The sequence below is a fragment of the Ochotona curzoniae genome, unplaced genomic scaffold, assembly GCF_017591425.1.
Source record: "Ochotona curzoniae isolate NIBS_2020 unplaced genomic scaffold, NIBS_Ocur_1.0 contig_66, whole genome shotgun sequence".
NCBI lineage: Eukaryota > Metazoa > Chordata > Mammalia > Lagomorpha > Ochotonidae > Ochotona > Ochotona curzoniae.
In genome coordinates this window covers 28,138,541-28,157,938 of record NW_024466512.1, presented here as the reverse complement: position 1 = coordinate 28,157,938, position 19,398 = coordinate 28,138,541, and the positions used below count along the sequence as shown (strand labels likewise).

Genomic DNA, 19,398 nt, shown 5'->3' with positions numbered 1-19,398 from the left:
ATAAATTTACATATGTATACAAAATTAGCTGGGATTAGTTTTCCCTGGGGATGGATAATGAGATTCTGAAATGAAAAATAATGAAGAACTTGATGAAGCACCCCTGTTTACAGGGAGCCTAAATGACAGTAATTATGCCTTTAGCAAAGTTTTGATTGAATGTCACATGGAATAATGAGTGAAACTTGGTTCTCACTTTATGAACATTTTAAATTCAGCAAGTCAATCTTTCGTATATCAACAGCAATAATTCTAGCTAAGAATAATGAACAGCTGTGAAACTTCACACCCTTGGGTGCCGGCATTCAGGGATTGCCAGGGGAGCAGATAACTTCTGAAATCTGCCAGTGTTTCCTGTTTGCTATGGACATTCGCTGTTGGTAATAAGTAGGGAAAGAAGTATATAGTGTGTATGCATGTGAGAGAGAAAGAGAGTTCTTCCATTCAGTGATTCATTCCCCAGCTGGCTGCAGTGGCTGGAGCTGGGGGGCCAGTCTGAAGCCAGGAGCTACTTTCAGGTCTCTCATGGGTGCAGAGTCCCAAGGATTTGGGCCATCTCCACTGCTTTCCCAGGGGCACTTGAACCAGCACCCATATGGCTTTTTACCTGCTATGCTACAGTGCCAACTATTATACTTGTGTTTCTAAGGCTAGTTATCCAAGTTATCAAAGAGGAACAAAAGGAAACTCTATGAGTGGGTATTGTGGCCTAGCAGTTTACGCTCCTGTTTGGGGTTCCTGCATCCCGAGTCCTGGCTAGTCTGTGTTTCCAACCCAGCTTTCTGCTAATACACCTGGGAGGCAGCACATGGTGGGTCAGGCACTTGGGTTCCTGCCACTCACATGTGGCGGCTCCTCACTTCAGCCTGGCCTAGTCTTATCTGTCGTGGACCTTTGGGGAGTGAATAAAAAATGGACTTCAGATCTCCCTCCCTCAAAGTTGTCTCTCATTTTTCTACCTTTCAAATAAATGGATGTAAAAAGTACTGTGGCTAAAAAGAAAATAATGAATCTGCTGAGTACACTGAAGAAAATTTGCTTTGTTAAAATAGACATGAAGAATATTAGTTCTTAGAGGCATTAGAGACCTCTCTTCAAAAGCAAGAAGCATCATCTTGATCTGGAGAAATGTATATGAGATGAAATAGCTTCAAACAATCCAAATCCTCAGCACTGACCACTCATGACGAGGGCTTGTGGCTAGTGGATGCCTCCTGCACAGGTAACCTTACCCTTTCACGTAGATGTCACTCATTTCCTCTCCTGTGATGCTTTTCTCATCCAAAACCACGTCTTTGGTGTTCCAGATGATCACTCGCAGGTAGTATCTGAAAGGAGTATATTTTGCAGACATTTTTCTTTTGGTCTTGGGCCAAGTTCCCAGCCCAATGCCAGAGGATCTTAAGATCACTTACCTTTTGGCCTTCCGGGGTGTGATGTTGAAAGGAGGGCCTGGTGGTCCCAAGCTCTTGGGAAAAACGTCCACCCACATCTGAAGTTTTCCCTAAACCATCCAAAAATCAAAAGAAGGCGGAAATCATATGATGGGTGGTCGAAACTACAATTTTCTCTTATATTTCTTAAACAGTTACTTTAGACTTGCTGATTAATTGGTTTGTATGGAAGGTAACAGGTAGAGTAGGAGAGCACACCAATACTAAGCTTGTATCCGCAATGACATTAAAGCCCTCAACTCACATTCTTATCCAGAGGTATCTGAAAGCAGTGTTTCTCAACCTGTGTTAAAGGGTTTCCCATCACTGACTGAGGCCCTAACACAACACACTCCCTTTTATAGTGACTTTAGATTAGGTCTGACACCTTGCATTTTGTCACTGTTCTTTATCTTGCTTTTCCTTTTTTCCTTTCTTAATATTAGGCCCAGCTTTGTGATACTCAAAAATTTCCCCACTTAAGCTACAATTACAACGTGGCATTTACACAATAACAAGAGCCCTTTCCCATGGTGGAGAAGACTCTGCCTTTGGCTGGTGCCTGCCTCCAGGTTAGAGACTCCCTGGAAGGGGAACCAGAGCCTGGGCTGACACTTGTGCTGCCATCTTGAAGAGACTCTGCTCTGCTATTTGACTGCCAATGGGCTGGGCACATGTGTCTGGAATGTTCTTCCAGACAGGCCAGGAATGCCATTAGGAAACTGTATCAATGATACAAACCTATTTATATTCTCCAGACTGTTTTTGGATGTTCTATAGACTCAGCACTGAGACAAAAACAGACCGGTCTTCTAGAAGGTTGCCAAGGAAACCACTAGATTGGCTTCCTAAAGCATTGTGATCAAGATAAATTAACTGGAGCTCTTGAAAAGGGATGTATTTCATGATGATCCTGAGTCTTTCCCACTAATCTCTGAGCTCAAGGCTCCACAATACATCAGGCACACTGTGGCGTCCAGGTGTCTCCCCAAACCCCACCGCAGCCTGCATCTAATGCTGGAGGCAGAGGTGAAACGTGGTTGCTAGAGTCCCAGGGAGAAATCTCCCTCCCTCTGTCCTTTCTGAAAACTCCTTGTAAAATTGAGGGCAGGCAAGAGGAGGAGGAAGAGCCTCTCTGGTAAAAGAAGGAAGAATAAGGAAAAGAGAAAATGGAATAATAAAAACACAAGGTGACAATATGATTTACTCTAATAAACCCAGGTCAGCGATGAGCTTGTCCCTAATTTTTTGTCCTGGTCAACAATATCTGCACCCATTTGATGAACACTTCTTGAAGTGTGACCTTAGAACGCCTCCACATACCTGTTGAGGTTCAGGTTCCTGGCTCCACCACTGATCTACTGCACCCAAACCTCTACAGAGAAATCTCTGGAAATTTTCATTGTCACAGGCTTTCTACAGATCATTTGTCACTAGCTATGTCTAACTGTTCTCTGAAAACAGCCTTCCATCTGGCCCTCTCTCCCAGGACTAGGCGTGTGGTACCTGTAACCTGCCATTTTGTGCGTTGTGGCCCTGGCTTGTTACCACTCTAATCTCAGATGATACATCCTCTCTGGACTCAGCCAAGTTCAGTCATTTTTCCATACTGGATCCTTCTGGCTATAGCTGAGAATGGCCTAGCAGAGGGTAATTGGTTCTGTAAACCAATACCTATTTGAAACACTGAGGAATTGTCCAAAATATCTGAACTCATAGGCAGATGAAGCAAAAGAACAGATTAAATAGACTCATAGGGGAGTTCCTGATTCAAGTTTTTAACGAGTCATAGCCCATCTCTTCTCTGGACTTAGGGATTCCTCTTGGGGTGAAGCTAATTTCACTGCTATTTCTGCTTCTTGTATATCTAAAGTATTTAAGCAAGAAAAAAGTGGCAAAGCTGCACCACTGCACTGGGTCTTCTGTTTTACCTGGGAAATGTTGGGCTGGAAGGTGCTATGCAAAGTCCTGGTTTCCACGTGCTCCGGGACCAACCCCTGAGTCCTGAGGATGTGAAGGGCAAGACGCTCTTCAGGAGCCCCAAGGTGCTGGTGAAGGACTTTGTTGGCTTCTGGAATGGAAAGGGTAATGAAATGAGATAGGCATTTAGGAACAATTCAGCCAGATTGCCCTGAACCACTTGCAGAATTTCATCCCACTTTGCAAAAACTGGATAGGCACTGCCTATGTGCAAACTTGGACCTGTAAAGGAATCGTTGATAAAAATGGTTCTTGACCAAACTCCTGTCTCACACAGGTTCACACTAAAAAGGACTGCCACTACCAACAGGACCAGAACAGACCAGAAGGGTAAGAACAATCTTCAAGTTCCAGCTCAAGTTCAGCTGGAAGGCAATCTGAGTGGAAGCAACAGTGTGTCACCCCAGCATCCGTCTGGTGCAGAGATGAGCCCCCTCAGACATCTGGGCTCAGGGATGGCAGACCTGTGGGGAAGGAGTGGCCATGAGTGCAGGAAGCCCTGTGTGGGAGGAAGACAGCCACCCACCCTGGAGGATCAGCTATTTGGAAATCATAACCAACAAGCATCTGTGATGTTAAGCCGCTAGGATTTGGAACTTTCAAATGTCAGAGCATCAATGCAGCACACTTAAAAACATGGCCTCCAAATTCTCTGACTCTTCTCTCATGGCTGGGTGCAGCAGGTGGCCTTTCAAGTTCACAAGTGCATTCAAACACAAATGTATGCAGAAATGCAGCTCCTGTGGTTCTTGTGAGACACTCACCCTGGAGGATGCTCTCTGCCTTGTGAGGAGCTCCAGGACTACCAGAGACTGACCTGCTGGCAAGGCCTGTGTGCTCTGCTCGCCAGCTCCTGCTGAGAGCCAGGTCAAATGCCAGCCAGCCCTACCCAGGAGCCACCAGTTGAGCCAGACCTGAGAGACTTGAAGCCACAACTGCTTAGCTGGGCCCTTGCTGGATTCCTGACCCACCAAATTGGGACCAAAACAGGATGGTTGTTTCCAACTGCTATCTTTCAGGGTATATTTTGTTGTGTAACAATGGTGACCAGAACCATCCCTGATCCAGCTGTTTGTGGAGAGTTGTTAGATTACTGGGGGTACCCTCTACCTCTGGAACATAGTTTGTCAATTTGTTCCCAATTACATTTCTAACTTCATGCATTAACTACAGCATCAACATTTCTTTAGCATCCTTGATGTTGTCTAAGTCCTCTTTACAACCGAAAGACAAAGCACAGCTTCTCGTAGGGTCAGGAATCCAGCTGAGGATCATGCCATCCTATGCAGCCTTGCAGGCAGCCCCACAGTGCCCTCTCTGGGGATTCTTCCCGCCACACCAGATGGGAACTGGCCACAGCTCTTCTGCTCCATGCAGCCTGTTTCAGTACTTGGCATGGTGTGGCTAGCTGTGTCGCAGAACAGGGATATCAGAAATTCCTGCTGAGCACAGAGCTGGATGGCAGCTTGCAGGCTCCTGAACCAGGCTCCCCCATCCCTGAGATGTCTCAGAAAAGGGCTAGAATCAGCTTGGAAGAGAGATTCTTATACTTCCATCTGAGTATTCTTGAGCTACTTGTGCATTACATTGAAATTATTTACTATAAAACTTTGTGGTTGGAACTTAAGTGGTGATGACATAAAAAAGGCAAGTAATAATATGTCTACATTGACACTTGACCAGACAGCAAAACCCCTCCTGTAGTGTGGCTTTCATTGGATAGTCATGTGTGCAGAGGTCTGCACAGTGGTTAGGGCACTGGCTCCATCCATCGACCTTCCCCAGACCTAGTGATAAAAATAGGCTAGTAGACTTTGCAGCCGTTTACAATCTACAAGTATGTGCTCACCAAATTCCTCTAGGCTGTAATCTCGTCCTCCGTATCTGATTCTGTTTCCATCTTCAGAGAGGATGGGTGGTGGGAAGCCTTTGAATCTGGCCACGTTTTGGAGCAACTGTGTTGGCTTCAGTTGGTCTCGCCAGGTGTTTACTCCAGAACTGAAAAAGCAAATCCCACCTCCTGGAGTTACTGCATGGCCTTCTGCACTCATGCACTTCTGTACCTTCTACATTGATGCACTTCTGGGTGCTCCCATTCAACAGGTGCAGGAAAAGTGCTGTACCCCTCACCTTTAGCTGGAAATCCACTTCAGAGGCCTCAAAACCATATATTCTCTTGGCCTCAGCCAATCCAGTATATTAATTTTTTCATTTTCTGCCCTCAGTTTCCTCCTATGTAAAAATGAGGCACTTGAGATCACTATAATCAAAATAGGTAAACTAAATTGGAAATTTCAATCCTTAGATACTTTAAAAAGATACTGTGGAGGGAGGACAGAGGGACTAGCAAAAGTGATCCATCTCAGGGAAGGGAGACAGGAATCTCCATTTCCAAAGGGCAGGGATTCTTGCCTTCCAACTCTGCCAGCCCCCATTCCCTCACCCCCACGGGTGGAAGGAGAAGGGAGTTTCCTCACCAAGCACTGCTACTTCTGCCACTGCTGCAGGGCCTATCACTACTCCAATGACCACTTTACCAGGACTGAAAACTGTGAACTAGGCTATGTGTGTGCCCATGATTGTCCCTAAGATACTATCCTATGATTAGAAACAGCATAAAATTGATTGAAAGGAGCAGTGGCCCAGGGAAGACAGGCACCCCAATAGACAGCTAGTTTCAACAAACAACTCAGGTTTCTAGCCAGAGCAACTTACACACAATACTGCTCAGGTATGCCGCAGTGGGCTCCAAACCGGGAAAGAAATCGGTTTTCCAGATCAATAATTGTCTCTCCAACTTTTTCGTCACGCGTTAAGGTGTCATAATCATAAACAGAAATTTTCAGGTCTTTTTCTTGAGGTAAGTAGCAGCTCAGTTCATACATTCTAAACAAATAAGCACAAAGTTAGAATCTCTAGGATCTACCTGAGGATGTCATAGAAACTAGGGTTGCTGTGACTAATTCCCAGGTGGTGGCTCTTGGTTATAGGAGGACAGCAGACAAGGACGACCCGAGGCCATACAACAGTATCAATTTAAAAATTAACCTGCTATTGATATATCGAATTTTGAGGCCCACCTGCAGGTGCCTTGGCAGAATCAGGCCAAATCACTGCAGTCTTTTCTAACCTTCAGGTGGCAAGTCCCCCATCCCTGCATGTAATCGGAACGTGCCAAATGAGGGCTTCTTCAAGCAAAAAATGTTGCTGCTCCTGAATTCCCACCCCAGAGTCCCCAGCATCTCCAGTGAGAAGAAAGCCACCCCTGGCACTGAGGTCCTGGACCCACACTGCCTGCAGGTTGTAGGGTCTGCATCTCCTTTGGCTGCATCCTGCAGGAAGAGCGGGAGTGAGCCCATCCACCAGAGAGCCATTGGCTGAGCAGAGGCTGGCGGCATCACTTGCCGGCTCTGAAACAGACCTCCTATGCCGGCTCCGAAAAAGACCTCCTACCACTTAATGAAGCCTGAGCTCAGCTCCTTTGGGATGAGTGATTCAGACAGGGCTGCCTTTTTCCTTTCAAGGCTGGTTCTGCCCACTTCTCCTCTCCCTCACATGGAGCCATCCTTCCTACACTGCATGCCTTTTCCTGTCTAGACCTTGGGGCTGCAGCAGCAAAGAAGAATCATGCTGCCGTGCCAGGGTGTTATTTCTGCTCCAAGCCCAGCACACCGCCTCAACGTGTGCATGGATGTGGGTGTGTGCATGTGTGTCCAGGGGCCTGGTGAGCACACAGGCTCATAACGCATGTTACCGGGTATAAAAATGGTGTGCACAGAGCTGAGAGGCTTTGACTGAGTGATAAAGACTTGTGTGTGGCTTTCTAGACTCTTTACATGCCAGACAGAGTTAGCACTGGCACAATAATAAAGCCAAAAATACAAATGCAGGCCACACAGCAACAAGGACACCGTGTTCTGAACTCAGAAAGGTTTGGGAAAATAAGGCCATTTTCACAAATGTTTTATACAAAGAACTTCTCTCTACAGGTGCTGGCTTTATTATGAACAGGAAGCATTGCCAAGGGCATTGTGAAGGCCTGGAACTTTTGCTAAAGCTTGGCTCTCTCACGCGCTAGCTCTGTTCTCCTAGCTCTCAGCTGCTGATCCCCACCCAGCTAACAAGCTTGATGTGGAAGCTGTTCAAACCACATAGACACTGGTTTGATGGTCTGGGTTTGTTAGGCACTGATTCTGTGTGCCTCAGTTTCCTTGGCTGTAAAATGGGGATAATGGAACTTCAGAATTGTGACATGATTTATGGAAACAACGCAGCATAGCACATGTGCACAGTAAATGTTCAGCCAAATGTGGAAACAATTTCCAGCTGGAAAATGCTGGCTCTGTCTACAGATGATTGGATTCAGTCTCTTGGGATGGTTCTGATGAGATAAATGGTAATAGTGCAGAAACAAGTCCAAAGTTATAAAGATGGAGGACATGAGGTTATTTCAAGAACCGTCGGGAACAGCAGCCTAGTGGGGCAGGGCATCCTGACCCTGTCACTTTCTGTCCCTCTATGGTTTGGTTAACAGACTTAACAACAGATTCACTGGATTTAAGCCTGTCAGGGCCCAGACAGGATTCCAGAAGTGAGAACAGTGTTTCACTATAATGAAGCCCATCTCCCTCTTGGACAGACCCCACACGCTTCTCTAGCCCACGGGCCTTTCACCACCCTGTCCCTCCACTTCCCAGGACCTCACAGCAGATCTTCCAGCAGACATCTGCTCATGACTTATGGATCCCTGCTTTAGAACCCTGAAAAGGACCCGGGCCACAGAACATCCTCGATGCACATTCAACAGAGACACCAGCCACAGCACCCACTATTACCTGCCGAAAACCGGGTTGAGCGTGTTGGGAATGTAGTGATCGCGATCTTCAATGACTTTCTTGCCCAGTGTGATTTTTATGTAAGGGTCACACTGCAAGGACAAGACAGAGGGCCATGTTATAGCACCAGAAGGGCACAGGTTGAAGTCAATTTCTGGGACAGACTCAGCTTGCTTCTACCACTCCTTGAAAGGCAGTGGGTGTCTCAGGGATGCTCTGAGCCACATTGCCTGTTGGTGGCAGGCAGCCCGCAGGCCTTCAGAGCAGGGTGTGGGTGCAGAGGTTAGGGGGATGAGGGGATGCTGGCTCTGCTTACTGGCAGTGGAACTGCAGCAAATCACAGCCTGGGTCACATCTGTAAACTGAGAAGGATGAACCCACCAGAGGCTCTTAAGCCCCGTAAGCTCTGAGATAAATCCCCACGGGACAATCCTTCTGAACCCATTGTTTTGCTAGAGTATCTTTCCTCCTGGAGATAACAGACGCCCAGAGAGAAGCAACGTGACAATTACCAGTGCTGATGACTGTAATTATCTTGCTACAAGAGAAGGCCCCACACCCAAAGTCTTACCAGGCCATTGTTGTCCTGGGGCTGTAGCTCTAAGCCTTGAACAATGTAGATCCGAACTGTGCATTCCTGTGGGACACTGTCAGGTAATTCCCGAAACTGCCGGGGAGGGGCTGGCACGCTGGGGTCGTCAGACAGTGGGTAGATTCTAAAGGAGCCCTAAGAGAGATGGGCAAATGGAGTCACAGGACCCTCCCCACTTAGGATGTGAGTGGGGTTGCAGAACTGGACGACAGGTCACCTCTGCACAAAGAAGCTATGCGGCACCTAGTGGAGGGAAAGTGAGCTGATAATAAAGTAGTTATCCAAGAGGTGACAGGGAAAATGGGAAGACTGTGCAGTCATTAGGGCAAGAGAAGTGGTGGCTGTCCTGTGTGCTGCCTTTTCTAAGGTGGCACTCACTCCTGCTGCGGAACTAACTGCCTGTGCATCCAGGTGGTCTGCTTTTTACCTGTCTCCTTCACTAGACAGTGAGCTTCCCTTTTGTCCATCAGCTCATCTCCCAGTGCCCAAAACGAGGCTGTGCATACACAGGGGCACAAGACATAGTTTTGTGGACTCAGTGTGCCAACTGCCCAGCAAGAGATGACTTTTATCTTGAAGCCAATTTAAGCATAGAGCAAAGCCTGGGTCTTACTTCCAGCTATGTAATTCAGTAAAGCAGCAAGCAGAAGGTGCCCACTCTGTGCCAGGTGTTAGGGATCTAAAACCACACCCAATGAATGCAGACTGAGCCAGGGATGTTCCAATGTGTGGGCCCTTCTGCCATGCAGATGCTTGGGGGAAGGCTATCAAATGAACAGGATCCTCTGCTGCACAAGCTGGGTCTGCTATTGCAAAGAATTAGGAAGATGCAGCATATCTACCCAATACATACAGATGGAGGGAGAGGCAGTCACAAACACAGAGACTTAACAACACAAAAGGTGTTCCAGCCAGACCTGCAGGAGCCTAGGGCCAGTGAGTCAGGCTGCCTGAAACAACTGGGGCACTCTTGACAAAAAAAGGTGACATTTGAGCTGGTGCTTAAAGAATGAAGAGGACTTTGTCAGGTTACAGAGCAGAAAGGCAGGGCATCCAAGGAAGGGACAGGGGCCTGTCCCAAGGGTGAGCTCTGAGAGGATAAGGTGTGTACAGGGCAGGGTGGGGTGAGTGAGAAGGGATGGGGAGACGTGTCCCTGAGAAAAGCTGGCTCTGCCTTGGGAAGGAGTTGAGGCTTGTCCCAGTGGAAACCCAAGCAAACTCTTGTAGGAGTAAAGACACAGGTCGATGGACTGGATGGGAGAGAGGCAGCCAGGAGGACCCGGGCTGGAGGCCGTCACAACAATCCTACTGTGGGACTCAGAAGGGTGGCACAATGAGGAGGGGGCAGTGGAGCTTGGGAGAGGATGACTCCACAACACCTGGAGTCCGGAGGGCAGGAGCAGGTCATGGGAGGAGACACAGCCAAGAACCCGAGGGGGGCTGGCTCCTGGGTTAGTTTTTCTATGCCAATGCCTTCTAGCACCCATCGGAGCTCAGAGGGCATGTCCCTGAACCTGAGGCAGCAGTATCCTTTCCTGCAGCTACACACAGGTGGATTTTAAACAGGATGCACACACACAGTTAACTCACCTTAAACTCCCCCACCACAGAGGGGTCTTCATTCTCCTCTGATTTGCCTCGGTGCAACTTGAATGTATCTGAGAAATCTGTCAGGCCCTGGAATTCTGCCACATGCTCCAACTCACAATTGTATATCTGAAAATCACCAATGGATTTGGGATGTCTCATTAACTTGCAAATAGTCTGAAAATTACCAGGACTGATGACACTAGGCAGAGCTGAGGATGTGGATGAAGGAATCAGGGCCCTCCTGCTGCTGGCAGAGGTTCAGATTCATGGTCACTTTGGAAGGTACCTGGCAGTTACATGTACACCTTACTCAGGTGAATATGCAAATTGTGGAAGATCCACACCATGGGAGAGCAATAAAGATGAACCATGGCTACATACAGCAATAGGATAACTCTCAACACAACAATGCAGGGCTAAGAAGCCAGATACACACAACACACCCTGCCTTAGCATGCTGACAAAGTATGAGAAGCACACCAATGTATGGTGATCAAAATCAGGTCAGCTGCTTCTAGCAAGGTGATGATGGTTGTGTGGAATCGACTGGGAGAGGCACAGAGGAGCTTTCTGTGGTGATGAAAGTGTGCTTTTAAAGAAAGCATTTATTTGAAAGGCAATGTGACAGAAATAAAGGGAGAGATAGATAGATCTTTCATTTGCTGCCTCACTCCCCAAATGGCTGTGACAATCTGGGCTAATCCAGGCTGAAGTCAGAAGGCAGAAACACCATCTGGGGGCGGGGGTCTTATTTAGGTGGAAGGGGCCCAAGTACTTGATCTGTCTTCTGTTGCCTTCCCAGGAGCATTAGTAGGGAGCTGGATCAGAAGGGGAACAGCCGGGACATGAGCAAGCACAATGGGAATATTTGTCTTGTTTTGGGCAGTGATTTACACAGATGTATAGAATTCTCAAAATCCACTGACTGTTTGACTTAACTGCATACAAAGTTATGCCCCTAATTAAAACAAGAACATAAGAAGAGAAAAAAGGATGTTGAGGTAAGGTGGGGTGGGAAGAGGAGGGATAACATGAGATGGATCTGTCAGCTCAGTTTGGCCATTTTGTTCTTTACATGCTGCTGTTTCTTAATCTACATTCAGATATTAGGACAATAACATGAAAGAATGTGGGTTTTCCATTTTGATGGGCACAATTATTTTAATGATTAGTTATTTCTCATTGAATTTTTTTTCCTATCAATTGTTCTGAAAGCTTTATCATTTGCTTCACTTAAGTGCACTATCAACCTAACAACTGAATGGAAAATTGGAAAATCCAAAACATTCACAGAGATCACAGATAGTCCTCCCTGCCAGGCACCTGTGTCCACGCTGTGACCTTATGCTGCATGCATGTGCTAGAGTTAATTTTTCAACCAGGGACATGGATCCCTGTTTAGAGGACAGGTAAAGCTTGTTGGTGTTCTCATATTGTTCTTTAAAGAGCACCATGACTTCTGAGCCTCCCCGAGTCAAATGGGATCAAGGGTGACTTAATTTGTATGGTGCCACCCATTCCCAAAGCTCTGCCAGATGTCGCCAGACCCAAGGAGGCTGCCCTGTAACCATAGCTCAACAATTGTCCTCAAGCCCCTGGAATCGTGGAGAAGCCACACTCCTTTGGAAGAGGGCTCCCCAAGAGGCCAGAGGTATCCCTGCCCATTTCCATTGGCACTATGAAGTCTTTTTAGTTCTGCCTGGGGTCACTTTCATGAATATTGATTCTCCAGCTTATAACAATGAAGGCCCATTACCTTGAGTTTGGAGTAGCCCTTCTGAATGTACTGTCCACATTTTTCATGTTCCCCTGAAGAAGCATAAAATTTACTCCACCAGTCAATGATTTCTTCCTCCTACAGAATGTGTCAAAATGGAAACATTTTTTTTAGTAATGACCTAGATCTCCAGTCTGCATAAGAAGACTCCTAGGTAATAGGTAAGAGAGAGAAGTACTCTGACCTATGATAAGTGAGACTATACATAGGACTTTTGTTTACATGGAGGATGGACAAAGAGTCCATGAGTCTTTTGCTCAGAAATGAAGTGAAACAACTACCGTCTGCCCGTGGAATGGGTTTGGCTTTAGAGTCCATGGCTCTTCTAAGTGATTTTCTTACCTCTGCAGACAGACTCTATTATCTGTCTTGACTTCTTTTTTTAATCCTGTTGACTTGATATTTTTATATATAATTATATTATATACCTCCAACATGTTTCCTAGTATCTTGTTTTCTTAGCCCTTTGAGCAAGCAATGCCTCGTAATGCAAAGCTCACTAAGCTTAGAGTTGAAAAAACTAGTTTCAATTCAAGTTCCAGCCTTGTTACAGGCGATGCTAGTGTGGGAAAGCTGTTGAACTCCGAGTACTGATTTCTTTCACTGAATGGCAAAATAACATTGCCCACTTCTGTCTACATCAGGGGGTTGTCTTGGAAAACAAACATGCTCACTGGGAGAAAGAACTCAGAAAATTATACAAAGGTAGGGAGCCTTATGGTTCATTTAATCCAGCTGATCCCAACCTATCATTGAAGGATCAGTTCGATCAGTATGCTCATGGGCATCCAGTGCACTTGTCATGAGCTCTCCAGATGGAACCAGTGTTGAGAAGCCCTGGTTGTGATGAGTGGTCCTTCATTGGGCAGAAGGGACAGCATATCAGTCACATTTTCAAATCACAGAAGTCCTCCTACTTAACTTTATATCCAGAGTCGATCCTCATCAGACCCACTCAGTGCTTATTTTAATGTACCCTGGAAAAATGATGTTGCCAAAAATACTAAGGCCATTTCTTATTTCCATATGTATGTGTCACAGATAAAAGTTACCTTCACTTTACAAGTCACCCCTGGATTTAGACGAAAGCCATTTGCATGTTAATTACAGGGAGAAAATACATGAATCTTACCAGAAATGGGCACAATAGTTACCTTTTCTGTCAGCTGTGCACACCCGTGTACAGTCAGGAGGAGAGCAAACCACACCACAGATCACACAGACATGGAGACCCATGAGCATTAGGTATAGAGAGGAAGAGAGAGGAAGAAATTATTTCTCAAGTATACTTGTTATTATCAACAATTTGATGAATTGTAATTAAACACATCTTATTAGTTTCTTCTCTGAAAATATGCAAAAAGGTTACACTTAATATCTGAGTGAAAGGTGTGGAGGTAGGCACCCAGGTGTCATATTTCAATAGTTAGACCAGCTTACAGATTGCTAACACAGAGGCCACATGGAAGGGGTGGGTAGAATTGTCCCTCTCCCTGTTCCAAACTTTCCATTCCATGTACTTCCTAAAGTATTCACAATTTTGCCCATCAATCTTCCAAAAACCCTTTTATCACTAGCTTTGTATGATTACAATATCATCATGTAGGTGTCGTTCTCCTCTGTTTTTTTTTTTTTCCTCGTCTGTGTTACAGCACCAAATCAATGCTCATCCATCGAAACTATTCTACTATGGGGATGTCAAGTTTTTAATTGACCAAATCTTTCCCTATGCAATCTGTCTGGAGACTCCTGACCCCAAGGCACATCCAGGAGCTGAAAGAATGTGGGGACTTCAGTTCCTCTTGGTACCTGGAGGGGCGCTAACCAAACATGCCCTCAGCAGAAGTTTGAAGAAACACTACCCAGATTTCATTCATGAAATCCTATCTTAGATCCTAACTTCATTTCCAATGTGGACAGAGAACAATTCTCACTACAAGCGCTTACTACAGCTGCTGTCTTCTTAGGCCTCAAGGCTTCTTCTTTGGGTATCCCTTGATTTCATCTGGACTGATTTGCCCAGTACAAGAGAATTGCACAGAGAGTCAGAGACACACAGAGGTGTCAATTTGTTCCATTAGATACAGTGATGGATTAAGGGTTACATCAATCACAGTGGAATAGAGATTTTGGAGAGAAGGAATATATATAAAAAATATTTTTATATCCTCATTTGTTCCTGAGTTCAGATTTTTAGAATCTGTTTATTCATACCTATTCCTCAGTGAATCAAAGCCACTTCAAGGAAAAGAATGGTTCATGATTTTAAAAGCATTATTCAAGACAAGATGCTGATTTTCAATTTTAGGATTAACATGTGGAAAAGTAATGAAGGAACTGATGTGACTTGCTTTGTTATACCTAATAATGAATTTATGATGGGTATCAAATTATTTTAAATGGCTCAGGAGGTTCTTTCCCCTTAAGGTTGAAAACTATCATAATTGTCTACCAAAGTACACTTCGCTCCAAAATCTACTACTAGAATCTGAAAGAAGTCTCGAAGCTGAAGCCCCACAGTCTCAGGCAGTGTCATGCATTTTCTTATACATACATGCACTCTCGTTGATGAAGTCATTTTGCTGAGTGCTGTTGACATGCTGCTTAAGCACTGGAATTGGAAGGTAATCATTGAGATGGCCAGGCAGGAATGTCCATGTGATCTGGCTAGCACTGGACCAAGTTGCTCCTAATATTATTTCTTACTTTCTTGTGAGCCTATTTGTTAAGTTCTCAATGGACAGTATAGGGTCATGCCCCGAGTTTCCAGAGCATTTTCCTGTCATCCAAAGCCACAGCCTCCAGCCTGCAGCCACAGCAGTTTTGACCCATTCCCCTGGCTTGCAAGGCTTCAACCAAGTTAGTAGCAATGCATATTCATTACATGTACACTATATATACATGTAATACAGGACATGAGCAAGCTTGTCATTGGTTCTTGTAGAATTCAACACTGTTTATTTGATTTTGTACAGATGTGTAGTAAAGTCTACCTTGATAAATAAGTGAACTCAAGTTTTCAGAGGAGATTCCAACTAGTTTTACTTATCAGTACAGTGTACCTCAGCTACGTATGGAAACAGCAAGTGGATTAAAGCCATTTGTAGAGCAGTGGAACTGATATTACCAACCCAATCTTGCCCATGGCAATGTAAAATTCTATTATGTAGGGGTAAGCATTGGGGCATAGCTGGTAAAGCCACTTCTTGCAATACTAGCATCCCATATGGGTACAGTTCATTTCTTGGCTGATCTACTTCTGGCCCAGTTCCCTGCTAATGGCTTGGGAAATGCAACAGAAGATGACCCAAGTGTTTGGGCCACTTGCTACTACGTGGGAGAGCCAGAAGAAATTCTTGGCTCCTGGCTTTGGCCTGGTCCAACCCTGGGAAATAAGTCCAAGAATGGGAGTTCTCTCTCTCTCTCTCTCTCTCTCTCTCTCTCTCTCTCAACATTTTCAAATAAATACATAAATAAGTCTTTATTAAAAAATCTACCATGTAAATGAATTCTTAAAATGTGTTGCTAAGAGTAGCCTACTTAAGCTGTTAACTTCTATTAAAAAAATAAGTGAAAATTTGGCATAAGCTGTTGGTTTTATTCTTCTATATTCTCTCAAATGGCACTTAGGGCTACATCATACATAGAAGACAAAATAATTTATTCAACATGGGAAGTGGTAAAACAGGAGTCAGGTAATTGAGCAGAATCTTAGACTGCATTTTTCCAGAGTATCTGTGAAAATCCACAAAAGCTCTTAAAATATATTGTAGTTAGCTTCTCTGGAGGCAATTACATCTTTTGGGGAATATTTGGGTGTGAAATACTCGTTGTGACCTATGGCATGGGAAATGATAGATGGTCATTTGTGAGCATGTAGGATTTTGAAACACTGCTGCTCACTGTTGGCTGTGGAGACCAGGTTTAACACGGCCCGATTGTTAGTGAGTTTAATGCACTGGGAAGGAAGTAGATCTCTTTAAAGGCACTGTTTATGGACATAACACATTAAAATGCAATCATGTGCATTTGGGGCCAGTTTGAACATTAAAACATGCTGCGAGAGTTCATCTTCAATGCCAAAACAAACAGGGAGATATTTGACATTTTCTTTTTTCTGGGCTGAGTCTTTTTTTGCCCTTTCCTTCCTGTAGAAGTCGCTAGGATGGTTTTAAAATAGGGCTCTGAGTGAGTATTTTCATTATTTTCCTCATGCCAAAACCACAGGGAATGAAAAGGGCAGAGGTGTCCCATACAGTGACAAATAGGGTCATTAAAAATCCATGACACTTCTACTTCATGTAGGGATAAAATCTAGCGTATGGCATGCATTTGTGTTCTGGATGATGCAATACTGTCAACTTGCTGTCAAAACTTTCTTTTCTGGCAAATGGCAACATTCAGACTCTCTACACTAATGGTTCTCACACATGCATACTCCTGGAAATCCCTTAAGGAGGGCTGAGCACACACATCTATGTGGGATAGTCTATTTGTGTGGGTGTATGGGATATAACTTAGGAATCCTGGGTAACTGATGAATGCAAGTTGAGAACTTCTAGTCTACAAAATGCCATTATGACCAATGGTGAGTTCAAGAGTCAGGCTCTTACCTTACTCAGTCCATGGGAAATTGGTTATCTTAATTGCAGTGACCTAAATTAACTCAGCACTTGGACCTGAATTATCTCCGCACAGTTACTGACAGTTCTAAGGATCAGTTCTGAAGCCTACCTTAGAAGCCAGTAATGGTTTGGTGTCTTCTATCTCAATAATGGTATCCCGGCAGGGGGGAGCAGACATAAGGGAGGCTGCAAAATAAACAATATCATAATCCTAGATATTTAGGAAAATACTTTATGTTCAATAGTTATTTGGTAGATGGCAGTGTTTATTCGTGGATCATAGTTACTGAATGCAGACAATCACACCTGAAGATAGGAAATCACCTAACAACTCATCAGTTTCTATAAGAAATAATACAGTTTTAGATATTTTTAAGGGGTTTACATGGCTCATTTTTGTTTTGGACAATTAACCAAAGGTTTGTACACTAGAAATGCTCAAAAAAGAATTGTGTCTATTCAAGTCTTTAAGAGACACAGAAATGGATCTGCGTATATGATTATATCTAAAGGAAGCTTCTTTATTTAGAATGTTTTTATGGCATAGAAAATAAAAGAAAGGGCAGGAGAGGTGCGGCTGGGTGGAGAGTTGCAGTTTTCAGGTCTGAAGTTGCTACAGTTTATGCAACCCTTGTTCTCACATTACATGGAAAGGGAGAGGCACGTGCCCCAACTTTGAGCACAATCCCCAGTCAGTAGTGACTCAGGATCTGGGGGTCAGGGCAAGGGCTCAGGACAGCCCCTGGGCTCCCCACGTTTTGCATCAGCTACAGGAGATGCCAAAGCCTCAGCTTGGGGGTGGAGATGGGGTGAGATGTGAAGTCCCCTTTTAGTAAAGATGACACTGAGGGGGTCACATACCCAACAAAGGGCTGAAATCCAGAGCAAAATCTATCAAGCAAAAGAACCTTCTGTTTAACCCACCAAGGATACTCAGAAAGGGGGAAAGATAAGCACTTAATTTAATAATTGCAATTAATCTGTCAGTAATCCCACACTCTCGCCATTTTCAAGATTGTAAAACAAACTGGGGCTAACATTTTGGCACAATGGGTTAAACTACTACCTCCGACCCCAGGATTCCAATAAGAGAACTGGTTCAAGTCCCAGCTGTTCTTTTCCCAACTCAGCTCCCTGCTAATGCCAATGACAAAACAACCAAAAATGTTGAAGTGCTGGGCCTCTGTCTCCTGTGTGGGAAACTTGTATGGGGTTCTAGGCTTCTGGCTTCAGCTTGGTCTAGTTTCACTTATTGTGGCCATTTAGGGAGTGAACCAGCAGAGAGAAAATCTTGTTTCTCCATTTCTATGTAAAGAAATAAAATCCTTTAAAAATATCACCCCAAAAGTTGCTCACCTAGGATTAAATAGTACAAAGCGGTAAGTAACCATTGCACCAGAGTCTGGTGCTCAATAAATATCAGAGGAAGGGATAAGATGATGTTGAGAGAATAGGGCAGACCAGCAAGCATTGACCATCTCTAATGGCCAGTTACTGTCCTAGGCAGTTTTCTATCTATATGGCACCTTCAGATCTGTAAGTAGTCTCTAAACTACAAGTCCTTGACCACACTCCACTTTTTATTAGGGTCATTGTTCAGGAGCCTTGGGCCCAGCCAGTTCCTGGCCACTGGACACAGGAAGGGCCAGACAAGCATCTGCCACAGATGTAGTGTACACACATGTGCCTTCCTCCCAAAGTCATGCACTCAACCAAAAGAACTTTCTCTCATGCAAGCAGGAGGAAACATACTAAATATAAGATATATAAGATGGTATATCAGATATATAACATGGTAATATCGGAAACCCAAATATTACAGTTCTTGCAGTTATAAAAGTCTTCTTGCTCTAAAAAAACAAGTCCTAACATTAGGCATCATTTAGGCACAAAATGTTTTGCAGGGGGTATTTCTTAATAAACACATGTAGGGCTCTATGATGATGGATGTTCCCCCCTCTTGTCTGAATTAGACACACAGGATGTTTATAGTCACATCTTGTGTTCTAAGACTCAATGAAATCAATCACAAGCCATATGGAAGCTGAAATTGGACTGGTTGTGTACTTCTGTTGAACTAGAAGGAATCTGTTTCAGTCTTGAAGCTACCAATGATCAGATGAATGAAGGTCTTCCAGTCCCTCCAGCAGGGTCTAATGTCACAAGTTCAGAGACCTGGGATCTTGTGTACTGCTGTGACAGAGTCCCCAGCTCCTAACACATCCTTGGAATAGAACTAAAACCAAATAACAACTAGATGGGTAACAGCCAAACACTGCAGCAGTAACCATAGTTTACTATGGGAATCTAAGTATTTCTCATGGCTCTATCATTTATGTGTTAAGCATATGATCCAAGGCAATTCATTTAAACTCTTCCTTTAAGGGCAACAATGAAACTGCCAAACTACAGCATAACAATGTGGTGTTTTAATGAGGTACAGCAAAAACATGAAAAGCAGTTTGAAATAAGATTCTCCCTCAAGGTTTAGAGGGAGGGTTTCCATGTATTTCCCCACTAAAATATTTACCACAGCAGACTGCTTTGGCCCATTTCCTCATTTATC

General features: G+C 44.5%; 1 protein-coding gene across 2 annotated transcripts in view; it reads right to left on the bottom strand.

Annotated features, from left to right (window-relative positions):
* MYOF (myoferlin) overlaps positions 1 to 19,398 on the bottom strand; it is a 148,660-nt gene that overhangs the window by 12,331 nt on the left and 116,931 nt on the right. For both annotated transcript variants that reach the window (XM_040992448.1, XM_040992449.1), the window contains 11 exons: positions 16,942 to 17,018; positions 13,362 to 13,373; positions 12,187 to 12,285; positions 10,431 to 10,556; positions 8,820 to 8,975; positions 8,249 to 8,340; positions 6,129 to 6,299; positions 5,263 to 5,411; positions 3,365 to 3,504; positions 1,416 to 1,504; positions 1,233 to 1,328 (listed from right to left, as the gene is read on the bottom strand). In XM_040992448.1, coding sequence (XP_040848382.1) covers positions 1,233 to 1,328; positions 1,416 to 1,504; positions 3,365 to 3,504; positions 5,263 to 5,411; positions 6,129 to 6,299; positions 8,249 to 8,340; positions 8,820 to 8,975; positions 10,431 to 10,556; positions 12,187 to 12,285; positions 13,362 to 13,373; positions 16,942 to 17,018 — 1,207 coding nt within the window. The remainder of the gene's footprint in view (positions 1 to 1,232; positions 1,329 to 1,415; positions 1,505 to 3,364; positions 3,505 to 5,262; positions 5,412 to 6,128; positions 6,300 to 8,248; positions 8,341 to 8,819; positions 8,976 to 10,430; positions 10,557 to 12,186; positions 12,286 to 13,361; positions 13,374 to 16,941; positions 17,019 to 19,398) is intronic.